Source organism: Komagataella phaffii, chromosome 3, assembly GCF_000027005.1.
Source record: "Komagataella phaffii GS115 chromosome 3, complete sequence".
Classification (NCBI taxonomy): domain Eukaryota; kingdom Fungi; phylum Ascomycota; class Pichiomycetes; order Pichiales; family Pichiaceae; genus Komagataella; species Komagataella phaffii.
The window spans coordinates 136,098-153,816 of record NC_012965.1 but is presented as its reverse complement, the minus strand read 5'-3'; the positions used below and the strand labels follow the sequence as shown (position 1 = coordinate 153,816).

Here is a 17,719-nt window from a genome sequence, read left to right as displayed (position 1 = left end):
CTTGGTACGTACTACTTACTATCCGCCCCTTCAAAAATTTATTTTGGTTTTATATAAGAAGATCCATCTCAGGCAAATTTTTTTTTTGGCAGATGGCAGCAACCACAGCACGTCCTCAGAGAATAGGTCGCTCGAGAGTGTCGAAATTAGAAGAAAGAATATCAACGTCTTCCTCCTATTCATCTCTCTCGTCGCTTGATGCTAGTGATGATACCGTGTTATCCACCGAGTCAACAAGCCCAGTCTTAGATAAGGCTAAAAATACATCCACCTCGTATTTGTTGTTACAAAGCCACAAGAGGTTCAATAAGTTGATTCATAAGCATGAGTTACCCAGGAAACTATTCCATATGTCCATCGGGTTCTTCACATTATACCTGTACACAAAGAATGTGCAGAAAGAGCAAATCCAGTTACCCCTGGTTGTGGGATTTGTAGTGGTGTTTGCACTTGATTTAATAAGGTTCAGATGGCCTCAAGTTAACAAACTTTATTGTTCCACTGTGGGGTTCCTCATGAGGGAGAGAGAGGTGGACGAGTATTATAACGGTGTTAACTGGTACCTGCTCGGGTTGGCTGTAGTTTTCTTGTTTTTCAAGAAGGATATTGCAGTCATGGCAGTGCTGTTACTAAGTTTATCCGATACCGCTGCCTCCACGGTCGGGAGAGCTTGGGGCCAGTATACACCCAAGATCACCAGCCACAAATCTTTAGCTGGTTCGTTGGCCGCTTGTGTCGTTGGAATATTGTCATGCTACCTCTTTTATGGATATTTCGTTCCGAACTATCCCGAATGCAATGACATTCCAAACCAGTTCGAATGGGTTTCCGAAAAAAGTGGCCTCAACATTCATTCATTGGCCCTCCTTTCTGGATTGGTCGCTAGTGTAAGTGAAGGAATTGATCTCTTCAACTGGGATGACAACTTCACCATTCCAGTTCTATCAGCTGTGTTTTTACGACTGGTTATCAAACTGACAAATACAGACTAAACAGGGAACAGCAAGATCACCCACTGAAACACAATTAAACCCAGCCATGTTATAATCACCATGTATATGTATTTATTACCTATTATACTTAGAAAATTGACTCATTTACACCCTCGTAACTTTATGTAGTACCGGATTCCTTTTCTTTTTGGATCATCTCATACAGCCCAAAGGTCTCAGAGATAAAAGTCAACCACTCATTAATGGATGAGCATAACAGCCATAGATTATAGGTGACGCTCTTCCGGGATTCTGCAAGTGCATCATCGACTCTGAAGGTAACGTACTTCAAGACGATTGTCTGAAACACGTCAAACATCATCAAAAAGCTTTGAAGCCGAAGTGATTGGTTACCAAGGGCTTCTCTGATCTTGGAAAATAAATTGACAATCAGTGGAACTAAGCCTGTTAGTAGTTGAATATCCACCTCATTCGTATTTGTCAATGTAATAAGAAAATCCGGAATCTCTCTGTTGAAAAATTCGATTAGGATATTGGCTATGTTTGTGGACTCGGAGATACCAAAGGTCTGGAGACATTTCTTTGATTCAGAATCAAATACTAGGTTATTAAATTCTTCCCAAGTTCCAAAAGAACCTGCTGCAACAGAGCTAAGCTCGTCCACCAGTGAATCTTTTATCAGAGCATCAGCAATCACTCTTTCAAACTCTTCATTCAACTTGAGACCTTTAAGAAACTTGGAAAGGATATTTATGAATGAATGCAAGGCCCTGACTCTTTCAGAGTCAAGGGAAGTTGTGCCTGCATCCAAAAAACCCATGAACTGGTTGGCTACCAAAAGTAGATTTTCACTATAGACTAGCTGCTTCACCACCCTGGCGTCACTCAATAGCAACACGCTCACGTCAAAGTAAACTTGGAGGTCATCTAGAAGAGAAGAATTTTCAGTTTCTATTATTTTGAGCAAGGTATCTGAGCTTCCTAGCATCAAGTTTTGGTGAAATGATGGTGAAGTTGGAGACTCCATGTGCGGGGATACCGCAATCAACTGTAAGGCCTGGTTTGATGGGATTTCAGTATAATTGTTAATGTATGAATGGAAAGGGGATTCGATATGTTCGGTCACATCTAGATTCTGTTTCAATTCAAACAGATGATGCTGACTTTTTTTGTTTTTTGCGTGTGATTGCTCTCTCAGGGATGCTTCTATAGCTCTATTAGAGAACTTACCCTTAGCATCGATATCAGAGACTGTGCTCAGTTTTAGATACTCTGGTTTAATGTCTATGCCCATATAATGATATTTTGATTGGCCTCTAGTCCCAAGACGTTTTGTCTGAATGCCTGAAAATGTGATTCTGAGAAGTTTACCTAAAGAAGAGGATCCAAAAGGCTCTACATGACAGCTTTCTGTCAAACGGTGGTATGTGGCATAAACATGAACACGGGGGACAGAGGCAATAAGACTCGTGGATCTATTTGGCGAATGCGAGTGTTGATTACTTTCTCTCTGCCGTTGCCGGATTTCCCTTTCTGAGGGAATATAGAGAAATTGAAGTAGACACCTTATTGTAAACACTTGACGAAGTCTTTCCTTTTCATGGAACTCTTTACTATCTACATCTTTGGAAACTGATTTCATATCCTCGTAAGTGATTCGATACTGCTTGGCCAAGTCCTTCAGGGAGATTTCCATCCGAAGAGACTCCAAGGCCTGTTGAAGTTTGGAATCCTCCTTCATCATCGGCGCAAGCTGTTCAGACTGCGAGGTTCCAAATGGCTGAATCGATGGGGAAGGCTGCAAATACATGCCTGGATCAACTTGAGGTTGAGATTGTGGGTTCACATATGTGCCCATATCTGCATGTTCCATGTGAAAAGACCCCAAAGCTGTTGAAATACTTGGTTGATTTCGTCTATGTCCTAAAGGCCAGGCCGCGGGGCTTGTTGTGCCAAATTGAGTTTGCAGTTGAGACGGTGCTTGGGGCTGACTAGGGAAATCAAAAAGGGCATTATGTGTATCCAGTTGAGCCATGGAGCTGCCAGAAGTTTGTCTTTGGTGCTGGGGAGTGAAAAACTGGGGTTGTTGGTAGATGATTTGTTGAGGAGCGGTATACTGTTGTTGATGTGAGGGGGGAACGGTCACATAGGACTGTCTAGGGACTTGCTGTTGCTGAAGCTGTTGCTGCTGCTGCTGCTGCTGTTGCTGTTGTTGCTGTTGTTGTTGCTGTTGTTTCTGTGGATCACGTTGGGATCCGGTAATATCACCGTACGGATTATCATTTTGCATAGCTAGAATTCATATAACCAAACTTCCGCTTTTTGAATAGACTCTCTCTTTATGGTATAAGAGGTAACCACAGATGATTTGAAAGGACTGGAATTAAGGATCACTGGGAGCCTTTGATGGGTGTGATTGGTTTATCGGATGGGACGAATGCTTGCTCTGGTTTGCATCAGAAGAGATCAAGCCGCGGCGTATATTTATTTTTAAGTTGAAAAATACACAAAAAGAATAGGCAAAAGGTATCGGAACAATAGGAGAAAAGAATCAAATATTCCAGGTTGAGGTGCTTAAATCACATTGCATAATCTCCAGGGATGAATAATAGGCGGAATCAATAGCAATGGAGGCGCTTAGAACTAGGACGTAACTAGTGGAGATTACTACAATCAATACCATCAGAAGTCTAGACGCATCGAGCGGCACGGGAGCTGCACAGGGGGGGAACTAGTAAGAGTAGGCGGAGTTTTAGACGGATAAATTGTCGGAAACCTATAAAATGGGCTTCTAGAAGGTCATCATCTTGCCTGAGCACTTCATCTGGGGTTACATAGTGCGTATAGGCGAGCTTTCTTGAGCTATCACGAATCCATAAATAGTATGGAATGACCAAACGTTACCTAAGGAATAACTCCTCGACATCCGAAATCTTGATGGATGTCCAGAGGGACTTGCGGAGTGAGGGAGATGGTGGATGTCATGCACTTTCGCCCAAGATCCGTTCCACCCAGTGTTCTCAAAATTTACGCGGTTATACCACCAAGAAAAGTTGTTCTGAAGGAAATTCCTGCTACCCCGTCACGACGAACCAATTGAGGCAATCAGCAGTGATTTATGGCAGATATCCTCCACCCGTGAACCGAACTCGTAACTCTGTCAATCCGTAGAGTTTTCTGCGATTTCCCCAATGACCGCGATAGCCAGCTTCCTCTTCTCAGATTTCTCGCCATCTCCCCGAACCTTGATCATGTTTTTTCACATGCCTAAACACTATATAACATGCTCCCCCTTCGGTAACTTCTTGTAGACCTCAGTTTGGACCGTATAAATATAACTTCCCCATCTCGTCAGTTTTCTTTTTTCACGATGTCGGCACCATTGTTGTTCAAACGTTCATTTTCAATGTCTCTCAGAAGACAAGCTGGTCAACTATACAAGTACCAGGACTCATTACCAAACTTGCCTGTGCCTGAGCTATCTCAAACTGTGGAGCTCTATAAACGATCATTGATTCCTCTGTATCCTGAGGGAGAGACCGATCCAAACTTTCTGCGCTACTCCAAAGTGATTGATGATTTTTTCAAGACTGACGGCCCCAAATTGCAGGAGCGTCTTCAAACTCTGGCCAAGTCCGAGCGAAACTGGTTAGCAAAATATTGGGATAACGTTGCCTACTTAGATTATAGAGACCCAGTTTCTCCCTTTGTCTCGTATTTTTTCAACCACAAAGATCACCGCAACATCCCGTTCAGAGGAGACCAATTGAAGAAGGCGGCTGCTCTTACCAGAGAAGTCGTTCTTTTCGCACAGGCTGTCCATGAAGAATCACTGGCTCCAGAAGTTATCAAACCAAGAGTTGGAGCCGCTAATCAAACCCCTACTGCTTTTTGCATGGAGTCGTTCCGTTGGATGTTCAACAATGGCAGAGTGCCTGGAGCACCAAGCGACACCAATATTCAGTATGATCCTTCCAAGAATAGCTATGTGACTGTTATTTCTCATGGAAACTTCTATGTTTTGAACCACCACGATTCGCAAGGTAACCCGCTATCTGAAGCCGATTTATACCAACAGTTGACTGAAATTAAGAAACACTCTTTGGTCAACAAACAAGGTGAGATTGCCCCAGTTGGTGTTTTAACCTCGTCTAATAGAGACGTCTGGTACAATAACTACTCTGAGCTTATCCAGTCCCCTCTCAATAAGAACAATATTGAGTTGATCAATGCTTCTACTTTTGTCCTTGCATTAGACTCCGACTCTCCTGTTACCATTGAAGAAAAGTCTCGTCGCTCGTGGCATGGAAACGGCGCCAACCGCTGGTTCGACAAGCCTGTTCAAATGTTCGTCGCTGAGAATGGCTCTTCTGGATTTTTGGGTGAACACTCAAAAATGGATGGTACTCCAACTTTGGGACTGAACGATTATGTGAACAAGAAACTCAAGTCTGAAACATATTCATTTGAGACCGCTTCCACTTCAGACAAGCAATGGAAATTCCTGAACTGGGACATTACTCCTGCCACTCAAACTGCCATCAAGCAAGAATTGGCTACATTTGACCAGACCGTCAACTCTCTCGATATTCGTGTTTGGCAGTATCCTGGATTAGGAAAGTCGTTGATCAAGAAGTTCAAGCTTTCCCCTGATGCTTTCATTCAGATGTTGATCCAGTTGGCTTATTACAAGATGACCGGTATCAGCAGACCTACTTATGAGAGCGCATCTACGAGAAAGTTTTTCAGAGGTAGAACTGAAACTTGCCGTTCTGTTTCAAAGGAATCTTTAGAATATGTGAAAAAATGGCAAGACGCCAACGTCAGCGACGCTGAAAAGGTAGCTGCTTTCCGAAATGCCGTTTCTTCCCATCTTAATTACATTACCAAGGCTTCCAATGGTCAAGGTTGTGACAGACATTTGTTTGGGTTGAAGCAACAATATCAATCTGGGGAGACTGTCCATGAGCTTTTCACCGATCCTATTTGTGCTTACTCTCAACACTGGTTTCTTTCCACATCCCAGCTGTCGAGTGAAGAATTCAACGGCTACGGTTGGTCCCCAGTTGTGCCAGATGGTTACGGTCTAGCTTACATGGTCAACAACGAATGGCTGCATGTCAACGTTACTGTTGCAAAGGACAATGGACTTGGTTTGCGTGCCGATGTTATGCATTACTATCTGACTGAGGCAGCTAATGAGATCAAAGAGCTTTTGACCAACGAATTGAACCAAAACCAATTGAAGGCCAAACTATAACTACATATCTAGGTTTTTTTTCTTATCATTCAACATAGTTTACCTACAATCCCTCTTAAAGCAGTATTATTGTAGTTCTCCTTGTGTAGAAACTAGCGAGATCTCCACTAGCGCGCCGCCTAAAAGTTTCCTCCTCTCCCTCGAAGTCTCGAAAGAAACAAAACATCAGCTTGAACTTCACTATTATCCATGGCTCCAAAGAGAAAATTGACCTCCGAGATAGGAAGTAGTAACAAACAACAGAAGCGGAAGGGTTCTACCACCACCAAGCCGTCCAAACTGGTGGATCTTGACGTCAAACAAGAGTCGAACCTGAAGGGCCTCACGTTGAGACAATTCTTCACACACGTCTTGGATCAACTGGAAACGTTAACCGCCATAGAGGAAGAGACAGGGGCCGAATACAGAAGAATCGACCCATACGTTAAGTTACCATCCAAGAAATTTTTTCCTGATTATTTCCAACTTATCCAGGTCCCCATTTCATTGGAAGAAATTGAAAAGAAGGTCAAAGCCAACAAATATAAAGATGCTAATCAGTTCTTGGAGGATTTTGAGCTAATGAAGAATAATGCAAACTTCTACAACGATGCAGAGTCAACGATTGCTAAGGACTCTGTGATCATTTGGGAATTCGTAAAAGACCTTGTGGAAAGTTATGAGTCAGGATCCACTCCAGATGAGGAAGATTACTCTGAAAAGATAGGAGGGGTCATTGATGAACTGTTAAGTATGAAGAAACCAAAAATCGGCAAGCTGGCACTTCCTTTTATTGAAAGTGTTGATCGAGACGAGTATCCTGAGTATTACGAAGTTATCAAGGAACCGATAACGTTTCAAATGATTCAAGAATTCTTGAAGGAGGGAAAGTATAAGGGAGGAAAAAAGGGTGTAGAAAAATTTCAAAACGATCTAACACTGCTGTTTAATAATGCCCGTACCTTTAATGATTCCAAAAGTCTTATCTATCGAAATGCTGAGCTTTTGGAGAAGAAGGCTGAATCAGAAATACCTTTGATATATAAGGAACCTGAGCACTCATCGATAAAGCTCAAGATAAAGCCTATCAAGACAGAAACTGAAGAGAGCCTATCGGCGAAAAAAAGAGGTAGAAAGCCTAAAAAGGCCAAAGCTGTTACTTTTACTGAGAAGGAATCTAAGAAAGTAGTTGAAAAATCAGATAATGAGGATTTGGAAGAAATCAACGAAGATTTGGATCTGGACAATGAACCCTCGTTATACCAAGACGATTTTTCAGATGAAGAAGAGCAGGTAGACGAGACGAAGCTCATTGACAAGAATTCTATCGTGAACCCCCTTGAACCTTCAGAATCATACCGATTCAAGTATAAGAGCAGTGACAAAAACGACACTGCGGAATATCCATACGAGGAACCCAGCATTAAAGAAGTATCGTTTAGTACGTTCAGAGCTCGCCTGATTAACTCTGCTTTCAATGTTCACAGTACGGACAAACAAATGTATGAGTATAAATTTCCTATTAAAGAGTTGATTCCAAACGAGGAGTCGCCAAACAAACGAGAGGCACATTTCTCACTAAGTCTGCCCTCCATTACAGAATCATTCCATTTCGACACCAAACTAAACCCTGATTTGAGAACAGATGCCAAATTTGAAACCAAATTGACAGTGAATAATGAAAAGATGAACCCAATACCTTCAGTGAGCTACGAGGATATATTGAGTTCCAAATACGAGATGAAATTAGCGATTGGGCTAAACCTGGTAGAATTCCATTGCACAGTGTACTCCAAGCCAGGGAAGAATGATGTTGACTCTATCACCAGATTGCCCTCAAGACATGCAAGTGATTCTAAGGGTGCCAACAATGTGGTACACGAGAAGATTCTGATATGGATCCACATTGCCCAGCAATAGATTTTGTAATTTTGTAACATTAATGTGTTTCTTTCTATATTATCCTCCCGCTCACTCTAAGTTCAATACTAGCGGTAGACTTTTCAGGGATTCGTCAATGGCAAAGTCTTCCCTGATTTTCGCCTCCAATTCGCTCAAATCCTTCTCACTGTGCAGTGTCGAGTTCAGAGAATTAGCTCCCTTCTCTGAGGGCTGCACCTCCTGATTAGTATCCAGGTGGAAATTGGTAACGTCAATCAGGTTTTCATTCGTGTTGTTAACTATGTCTTCGAGTTCGTTATTTCTGGCCTCGTAAAAATGAGAGTTGACAGCATTGTCCTCATCGTTCAACAAAGGCGTGTTTTCTGAATAGTCATTATTGAGGTCGTTGTCGTCATAGTTGGGTCTCAGACACGAGAGGCAGATTCCCATTGTGGTTGACAGGATGGAGACTATAGCGCGGACATGATCAAGACGAGGGAAGATTTCGCGGAGTAGACGGAGTGAATCTCAGAACGATTACTTGAGCTTTCTCGCAGGGTACCCCGGCCCAAAATAAGTGGACACTTGTGGCGGCGCGTGAGATGGCAAATTCCTTCGCGATAATGGTGAATTATGTCCACAAAGTCATTTAGCAATTTTCCCCACTACAAATTTGTCACCGCTTCTCTGCATTGACAACTACCACGCACACGTTTTACATTGTGTGGCACCGCCACACAATGCAATTCTACAATTAGCCTCTTGACAGTAGTAAACACCGGTGTTGAACTAACTTACTTGATAATATACAATAACGCCTCCTTCCCTAACTTTTAAATGTGTTGAACTTTTAATCGCCATTGACCGACATGTCGTTTTCAATGGGCTTTTTTTGAATGCTCTCGTCTTAAACAGAGATGGCCTTGGGTTCCGTTCTGAGAACATGAGTGGGGCAGTGGTAACCATCAGCATTCTTGATGAGGTATTCTTGGTGGTAATCTTCAGCATCCCAGTAGCTAGTCAATTTTTCAACTTGAGTGACGATCTCGTGATGAGGGAACCACTTCTTCTGTGTTTCCGCCAAAGATTGCTCTGCAATCTCTTTCTCCTCTTCATCCAGGTAGAAAACAGCAGATCTGTATTGAGTACCAATGTCAGGTCCTTGGCCGTCATCTTGCGTTGGATCGTGAACTAGGAAAAAAAAGTCAATCAGCTCCTTGTATGAAATAACTTCTGGATTGTAGGCGATCTGCAATACCTCAGCGTGGTAAGTCAGACCCTGACAAACCTCCTTGTAAGTTGGATTGGCCAGATTTCCGTTGGCAAAGCCTACTTGCGTGTCAACGATTCTGTCCTTAAAATGCATTTTGTAAATGTACTCCAATCCCCAGAAACACCCTCCAGCGACAGTAACTACTTTGTCCTGAGGTGACTTCTTGATGTTGGACGAAATGAGGGAGCTAACGACAGGCATCTGAAAAAAACTACGTTTGGAAAAACGTGGGAAGGAACTTATGAAACGCAAACTCGTTGGTCTTTTCTGGGATTTGGCGGAAGCTAAGGTATTTATATATTTTCATTTCCGTTCTACGGTATTTGAAATTTAGTAACCGTTCTGACGTGCTATTAGTTGATGTCACGTGTAATGGTGAAATTTTTCATGTTTTTTCTTCCTACAAAGCGTTTCTTTTTGCAGAGCTCATCACAAAAACAGCAATTGCCGAGATCCGACCCCCAAAAGCCAGAGCCTTGAATCGCGACATTATTCCCGAGTCTTAGGTAATAATGTGGGTTGAGACATGTCGTTTTTTAAACTTTCTCAAATCCTGGGCTTAGAAGTGGAGTTGACAGAAATCACGGCGCAACTGCACTAAAAATGTCACGAACAATTGTTACATCACCTTCGTATGCCGCACTTGCCTTTGACACGCTGATAGCAGCTCTTTACGAACGCGATCCAGCTCCAGTTGTTTTCCTCCTGAAGGATCAATTGCGCAGTGCCAATTCCTCATCCGGTTTTAAGCCGCCTCAGGAGCTGACTAAGTTTAGCCTTGCCGATTACAAAAGAGCCACACGAACCGGGACGTCAAGCGCACCCGAGCCTGACACTCCGCTGTTTGTCACTTGGAATTTACGCCACAATGATAAAGCAACATTACCCACAACTGAGGAAGACAGCAAGGAACTGAGAGGCTGTATCGGTAACTTTTCCTCCTTACCTTTGGAGGAAGGTATCAGGGAATACGCTTTAATTGCGGCTTTTGAAGACCCCAGATTTCCCCCCATAACTTCAAGCGAACTTTCCCGGCTGGAATGTAGTATCACTTTGCTGAAGGACTTTGAACTCATTGATGATCCACTGAATTGGGAAATTGGCAAGCATGGACTCAGGATCTCAATCCAGTCCCCCTTCTCATCACGACGACTATCATCGACGTTTCTGCCTGATGTCGCTCCTGAGCAAGGATGGACTAAAGATGACACATTGGAACATCTTCTTCTGAAGGCTGGAGTCCCTGCTGGCAGTGGCTCTTGGGAAGACTTCCACAATTCCAACAAACTTCAAGTTACGAGATACAAAGGAGTCAAGTCAAAGATATCTTTACCTGACTACCTGACTTTACGTGGTCAGTTGGAAGATTCAATTAGCAGCGCTTAATTAACAACTATTTCCCAATATGGAGTTGATCAAGCATTTCGCTCTCAATTGGGAAACCTCGATTTTACTTAGCAAATTTTTTTTTTCTTTCTTTCTCTTCTCATCACCTACAAACTCTAGCATTTTCTACTACTCAAAAGACCAAGAGGTTACTAGATCCTAATATGGCTGTAACTCAAAAAAGAAAGTGGAAGGATACAGAGCCAAAGGATGACATGTCCCCTGTGTCTGCAGCCGCAAGGAGCTCCATCCTCAACCCTAGCGAAGTCGTCTTTCCAAGAGGTGGAGGCTCAGTACTGACGCCGTTGGAGAGAAAGGAGATCTCTAACAGAGTCACTGCTGATGTACTATTCGAAAAGGAGACTGCCAAGGAATCTTCTTTCAAGTCTACAGATGCAACCAAGAAACGTAAGACCACAGCAACCACAGTAATTAACCCAGCTCCTACTGTTTCGGGAACTATCTATGACCAAAAGGATGATTCAAACACCACCACTACCAGCATGACACTTAAAAACCTAATTCCGGGAAGTGTGGTGTTAGGTCAAGTCATCTCGATCCAAAAACTAGGTATGCAATTAGGTTTACCCGGAAACATCAGAGGTTACGTTCCCATAACTTCTGTGAGCAAACAGATTACCCAACAGTTAGAGGCCCTAGAACAAGATTCTGACGATGAAGATGCCAGCAGTTCACCACAATTATCTGAAAAGGTCTTTCCCGAGTTGAGCAAGATTTTCCAGTTAGGACAATGGTTGAGAGCTGTGGTTCTAGAAGAATCTTCAGTTCCATCTGAACACAAGCATAAGATTCAACTTAGTGTTGAACCAGAGAAAGTTAATGCTCACTTAGAGGATGACGATTTGGTTCCAGGAGGTGTGCTCCAGGTTGCAGTCAATTCTGTCCAAGACCATGGATGTATCGTCGACACAGGAAAGAAAATTCCCGGATTCATCTTCAGTAAATCATTCAAGAACAGTGGTATTGACATGGAAACTGATTTAAAACCTGGATTTGTGCTCTTGGCTACAATTTCAAAGTCAAACAACAAGAACACCATCACACTGACACTCCCCTCAATGAACAACAAAGACAATGGATCTACTTTATCAACTGCTACATCTGTCGATGCGGTTTTGCCAGGTGTGATGGTCAATGCACATATTTTAGACATTACAGAAGAAGGCATTTTTTGTAGAGTTCTTGGATTGTTACCCGGAAGAATACCATTGGCTCATTTAAAGCTTTTCAATGTTCCAGAAATTAGAGAGACATATAAGATCGGTTCCACTATAAAGTCTAGAGTTGTTGGTGTTCTGGAATATGAAGGTTCAAAATCTTTAACTTTATCAACTATACCATCCATATTAGAATTGGATTCTACTTATGATGAATCTCCCCTTGAATCGTTCCCTTTTGGCTTCACTTTCGAGTCGGTTAAAATAGTTGGTAAAGATTCTAATAACGTTTATCTTGAGCTCAACGAAGACACATATGGACAAGTACACCTTTCCAAACTGAATAAGGAAGTTAGCATTGATTCATTTTATAAGGTCGGTTCCACTCACCACAAAGCTCGAGTGATTGGCTACTCACCAGTTGACAAGGTATTTGTCCTGACCATGGACCCACGCCAGTTGGAAGCAAAGTTCTTGAATATTCAAGATATTCCTATTGGTGAAATCGTGACTGGAGTAGTCACCAAGGTTCATAGTCACGGGCTTAATATCAAGATATTTGATCAGTTTGAAGCACAGGTTCCGTACGGACATATGAGCGATGTCATGCTTACTTATCCGGAGATGAAATTTAAGATAGGTACCAAAGTCAAAGGTAGAGTCTTAAAGTTTTACAGAGGAAATCTTTGTGTCACTTTAAAGAAATCTCTCCTTAGATCAGAAAGAGACGAACTTATTTTCACATACGAAGACGTTGTACCTAACAAACGTACCTTTGCCACCGTTGAGAAGTTTTTCCCAACCGGTGTTCTCATGTCATTTTTCAACAATATTTCTGGTTTCCTTCCGAAGACTGAAATCAGCGAGGCTTACGTTAACAGGCCGGAGGATCACCTAAAGCTTTTCCAAACAATATCTGTCAGAATTGATAGTATTGATCCTGCTACAAACAAGTTCAGGGTTTCTTGTTTGCTCTCTAAAGATCTGTCAGAGGAACAGGAGAAAAAGATTTCAACTTTCATCCCCGGGTCTTCTATTTTGGAGGTATACATCGTCGAAAAAATGAAAGATGCTATGATTGTCGAGGTGAAAGATTCAAATGTTCGTGGTGTTATCCAAGAAGGTCAACTCTCTGATGGAGATCAAAACCAAAACAAGACCCTGCTCAGAACCGCTGTTGTTGGTTCCAGTTTGGAAGCTCTTTTCTTGCACAGAGATCCTAAAAGTCGTACTATTAATTTCACTGCTAAAGACTCTTTGATTAGAGCTTCCAAATCAGGTCAGCTTCCTGCCTCGTTCGAAGAGCTTCCTGCTGTGGGAGAAATTGTTTACGGATATGTCCATACCATTACTAATGCGGGCTTGTTTATTGAGTTTGCTGATGGTTTGAGTGGGTTTGCTCGCACCAAGGACATTACTGACGAACCTTCTGATAAGCTTCCTTCATTGTATTTCAAGAACCAATCCGTAAGGGCTAGGATACTGAAGTTAGATGATGAGTTCCGTAAATTCCGCCTCACATTGAAAGATATCGATCATCAGATTGTTGCTGCTACTAACCCAGTTGACAAGTCTATTACTAATTTGAATGAATTTGTTCCAGGAAAAATCACGAAGGCAAAAATTAAGTCTGTAACACCAACTCAACTCACTGTAGAACTGGCGGAAAACCAGTTGGGTCGAATTGATGTTAGTCAGGTGTTTGACAGTTTGTTAGAAATAAAGGACACCAAGAAGCCCCTTTCGTCATTCAAGGAAGGTGCAGAATTAAAAGTGAAGGTGATTGGGTACCAAAATAAAGATTCCAGTTTCACATCTGTTGCCTTCCGTGATTGGGGCGACATTTTAGTTGAATTGTCCATTAAGAAATCTGAGTTAGAAGAGGAAGGAAAGGTTAATGTTCTTTCCTTGACGCAAATCACACCAGGTACGAAATGGCTGGGATTTGTCACTAGATATGCTAGAGGATTTTGGTGGGTCAGTGTTTCCCCAAAGTTCAGAACAAAGTTGTCATTAATGGATCTTTCCAAATCTGGTTCTGTTGAAGAGTTAGAGAAGGCTTACCCATTAGGTTCTGCTATTGAAGTGACTGCCAAACAGATTATTGGAAACAAAGCAGTGGAAGTGTTTTCTAAAGAGAACAGAATTGAAACTATAAACGATGTTAAAGTTGGCGACAAGCTTCCATGTCGTATTATTTCTCTTTCTCATGACTATGTCACAGTCGAACTCAGTGACAAAGTCAAAGCTAAGTCTTTCATCACTGAAGCCTTAGATGACTATTCTGAGAGTCTAGAGTCTACTTTTTCTACCAACGATATTTGTACAGCCACTGTGCTATCCGTTGATGATACTACGAGGCAGATTTTTGTATCTCTTCGATCCGAAAATGCCAAGGACAAGCTGATTGAAAGTTTCGAAGATGTAAAGCGAGGGGATATTGTTCGTGGTTTCATAACACGTATCAGCAATTTTGGTGTTTACGTTTCCTTAGGAAGGACTGTTTTTGCATTGGTTAGAGTTACTGACATCTCTGATTTGTTCCTAACTGACTGGAAAAAACACGTCAAGCTTAACCAATTTGTTACAGGCAAGATTGTGGATGCTGGTGAAGAGCGCCGTATTTTAATGACATTGAAAGAAAGTCAAGTGGGTCAAGGAACTGGTGCCTTGCATCAATTTGATGATTTGAAAGTCGGTGACGTCTATGAGGGTACAATCAAGAAGATAATGGACTTTGGTGTCTTTATTACTTTAGATGGTGTTCATAGCGTCGACGGTTTATGTCACCGCTCGCAGATTTCCGATAGCAAGATTGAGAACTTTGAGTCTCTTTTTAACCAAGGCGATAGAGTTAAAGTTAAAATTCTGGATATTAACCGCAATAAAAAACAGTTGTCTTTGGGTATGAAGGCGTCTTACTTTGCTAATAGAGACGATGAAGAAGAGGCCGATCAGTTAAGAGCTGAAACGGATGACTCAGTTGACTCTGATAGTGACGACCAAATGATGGAAAATATATTCGAAACAAGACAACAGGACAGCGATGACGAGCCAGATGTAGACATCGACACCGAATCTCCTAAGAAGATTGCCAGTGGACTTTCTACAAACGGGTTTGACTGGACAGCTTCTATTCTGGATCAAGCCGAAGATGACGAGTCATCATCTTCAGATGAAGAAGACTTTACTAAGAAAAAGGATAAGAAGAATAGGAAAACAAAGGCTTCAATTGCCGAGGACAAGAGCGCTACTCTCAATACACGAACTCCTCAGTCCGTTTCAGATTTTGAGAGATTGCTTATCGGTAACCCTGACTCTTCCATCCTGTGGATGAACTACATGTCATTTCAATTACAATTGAGCGAAATCGAAAAAGCTCGTGAAATTGCAGAGCGGGCCCTAAAGATCATAAATTACCGTGAAGAACAGGAAAAGATGAATATCTGGATTGCATTATTGAATTTGGAAAACACATTTGGAACTGATGACACCTTGGAAGAAGTGTTTAAACGTGCTTGTCAATACATGGATTCATACGTGATGCACCAGAAGCTGGTTGGCATCTTTGCACTTTCTGAAAAATGGGAAAAGTGCGAAGAGATCTATACCGTGATGACCAAGAAGTTTGGTAGAAATGTTACAACTTGGGTGTCATACGGTGCTTTCTTATTAGAGCGTGGTAACCCTGACGAGGCTCGTCAAGTACTTGGGCGTGCTCTAAAAGTCCTTCCCAAGGCCGACCACATCGAGGTGGTTAGAAAGTTCGCTCAACTAGAGTTTGCCCATGGTGATGCAGAGCAAGGCCGTTCATTGTTTGAGGGATTGTTAGCTGATGTTCCCAAGAGAATCGACCTATGGAACGTTTACATAGATCAAGAAATCAAGATTAACGAGAAGAAGAAGGTTGAAGATCTATTTGAGCGTGTTATCACCAAGAAACTGACTCGTAAACAAGCCAGATTCTTCTTCGGTAAATGGCTAGAATTTGAGGAAAAGCAAAAGGACGTCAAAGCAGCCGACTATGTCAAGGCACAGGCTTCTGATTACGTGCAAAAGCACCAAAAATAGAGACATCATTAATAACCTTTGTACATTTAGGAATGTTGTGTATTTACTAACATTTGTTCACTCAAGAATTACAACATCGAATATTGTTGTGGCCGATGAGATGAGATGCATGATTAGAACCACAAAGAAGTTCAATTTCTGCCCTCAACCCCAAACCCTACTATTCTGTGTATCCTTTTAACCAATATCTGCGTATGTTTATTGAGGGTCTTGATAGAAAAATAAATCTTATGATGAAAACAAACACTTTTTTCAGAAAATTGGGAAGGAAGTTCAAGTCTTTCTTGGCTATTGGTGTCGAGTTGAATCCTTTTGTTGTCTTAATCTTAGGACTGTTGGCGGCAGCCACTCTAGGAATGTCTACCATTGAAAGAAAGTCTTTTAGAACTGGACCAATGAGATTTCAATTATCGTCTTCTCCCACTTTCGAAAAAATCCTGCAATGCTCCGAAATTGAAAGTGCTAGCGTCTGTTTTGACAAACATCGTAAAAACTTACTGAAGGAAAGTGGACCCTTTTTGTCTCCTTTTGGAGAACCCCAATTGCAAACTTGTTTAAGTATTGCATCTAAGAATCCCAACGACATTTCGTTATTATTGAACTTGCAGACATGTTACCATCAGGTGGACATAATTGAGAGAGCAACAGAATTCAGTTACGCCTTGCCGAAAACCAGTTGGTGGACAACAATAGGTATTTTTTTGAGCATCTCTATGCAGTTATTTGTAGCTATTCACTCTTTTGTCGTGTTTGTGATGAGAAAAAGAGAATTCAGTATTATACACGATAGCATTCATCGTTTAACTCAAGACAACTATCTGCGTTTGGAGAAAGAGAGGGAATTGAACTCCTATCTTAGCAGTGTTTCCATCAACACCAATTCTGAACTGGCGAAACTGAAAAGTAAAGTATCCGAATCTGAAAATGTCCCCTTGGAAGTTAGAAAGTTGGAAGAAAACCTTGCGTCATTGAAAAAACAAGTTTATTACTCAAACACAAGGATGTTGGAGGCTATGTCCAAACAAGAGAGAGAGTTTGTACTACAGAAAAAACACGGTTACAATACCACAAGATATTACGATCCTTCCCCGTTAACTCAAAATTCTAAATTAGACAAAGATAAACAGAATGATAAGAAAAAAGAGAAAGAGGAGGAAAACAGTAATAAAACCATAGAAAAGGAAAAAAAGAGAGAAGAGCATTCATTTGATCTAACAACCGAATCTGGGAGAGAGGCCTGGAAATCTTATATCCAGAAAAGCCTTGCATTCAAACCCAAGGGACCTCTCTTGGACAAAGAAAATAAATCCACACAAGCCACACCAGTGAGACTTACCACAAACCAATCTAGTGACCAGCTCAAGTCCATTAAGAACATCTCCTCCTGGGAAAACTCTCCTCAAAAGACCAAGAATACCATTACTAGTGGTAGCGCACTGAAATTGGCAGCACAATCCCTAAAGGATGACAATATACTTGGTGCTTCGGTCAAGACCCTGATTGCAAATACAAATTCAGATGAACAGAGTGAAGGCAAGCACTTAGGTGTCACCTCCAGTCCACTTGAGGTATCAGTTAATGATATCCAACAAATTGATAAAAATGGAAGACCTTTCCGCAGGATATTCGTCCCAGGAAGGGGATGGTTAGCTGCAAAAACGTTTAGAAGTGAGGTAGATTCTGGTGCCATTAAGTTGGTCACTGAAACAGAAACAAGAATCACCACCAACTAATTTTC

General features: G+C 41.8%; 8 protein-coding genes across 8 annotated transcripts; 5 read left to right on the top strand and 3 right to left on the bottom strand.

Annotated features, from left to right (window-relative positions):
* Positions 1–92: 92 nt before the first annotated feature.
* PAS_chr3_0072 (Diacylglycerol kinase, localized to the endoplasmic reticulum (ER)) lies at positions 93–992 on the top strand (the record flags this gene model as incomplete). The annotated part of the gene is made up of 1 exon (XM_002492235.1): positions 93–992. One exon carries the CDS (start codon positions 93–95, stop codon positions 990–992), a length of 900 nt encoding a protein of 299 aa, XP_002492280.1.
* Positions 993–1,113: 121 nt separating this feature from the next.
* On the bottom strand, positions 1,114–3,243 carry PAS_chr3_0071 (Hypothetical protein; the record flags this gene model as incomplete). Its single annotated transcript, XM_002492234.1, has 1 exon — positions 1,114–3,243. The coding sequence occupies one exon, from the start codon at positions 3,241–3,243 to the stop codon at positions 1,114–1,116; it is 2,130 nt and encodes a 709-aa protein (XP_002492279.1).
* A 1,080-nt stretch (positions 3,244–4,323) lies between these two features.
* Positions 4,324–6,213, top strand: PAS_chr3_0069 (uncharacterized protein; the record flags this gene model as incomplete). Its single annotated transcript, XM_002492233.1, has 1 exon — positions 4,324–6,213. The coding sequence occupies one exon, from the start codon at positions 4,324–4,326 to the stop codon at positions 6,211–6,213; it is 1,890 nt and encodes a 629-aa protein (XP_002492278.1).
* A 189-nt stretch (positions 6,214–6,402) lies between these two features.
* Positions 6,403–8,112, top strand: PAS_chr3_0068 (Component of the RSC chromatin remodeling complex; the record flags this gene model as incomplete). Its single annotated transcript, XM_002492232.1, has 1 exon — positions 6,403–8,112. One exon carries the CDS (start codon positions 6,403–6,405, stop codon positions 8,110–8,112), a length of 1,710 nt encoding a protein of 569 aa, XP_002492277.1.
* A 51-nt stretch (positions 8,113–8,163) lies between these two features.
* Positions 8,164–8,523, bottom strand: PAS_chr3_0067 (Hypothetical protein; the record flags this gene model as incomplete). The annotated part of the gene is made up of 1 exon (XM_002492231.1): positions 8,164–8,523. One exon carries the CDS (start codon positions 8,521–8,523, stop codon positions 8,164–8,166), a length of 360 nt encoding a protein of 119 aa, XP_002492276.1.
* A 457-nt stretch (positions 8,524–8,980) lies between these two features.
* Positions 8,981–9,547, bottom strand: PAS_chr3_0066 (uncharacterized protein; the record flags this gene model as incomplete). The annotated part of the gene is made up of 1 exon (XM_002492230.1): positions 8,981–9,547. The coding sequence occupies one exon, from the start codon at positions 9,545–9,547 to the stop codon at positions 8,981–8,983; it is 567 nt and encodes a 188-aa protein (XP_002492275.1).
* Positions 9,548–10,896: 1,349 nt separating this feature from the next.
* Positions 10,897–15,981, top strand: PAS_chr3_0065 (RNA binding protein with preference for single stranded tracts of U's involved in synthesis of both; the record flags this gene model as incomplete). Its single annotated transcript, XM_002492229.1, has 1 exon — positions 10,897–15,981. The coding sequence occupies one exon, from the start codon at positions 10,897–10,899 to the stop codon at positions 15,979–15,981; it is 5,085 nt and encodes a 1,694-aa protein (XP_002492274.1).
* A 194-nt stretch (positions 15,982–16,175) lies between these two features.
* PAS_chr3_0064 (Hypothetical protein) lies at positions 16,176–17,714 on the top strand (the record flags this gene model as incomplete). The annotated part of the gene is made up of 1 exon (XM_002492228.1): positions 16,176–17,714. The coding sequence occupies one exon, from the start codon at positions 16,176–16,178 to the stop codon at positions 17,712–17,714; it is 1,539 nt and encodes a 512-aa protein (XP_002492273.1).
* Positions 17,715–17,719: the final 5 nt, after the last annotated feature.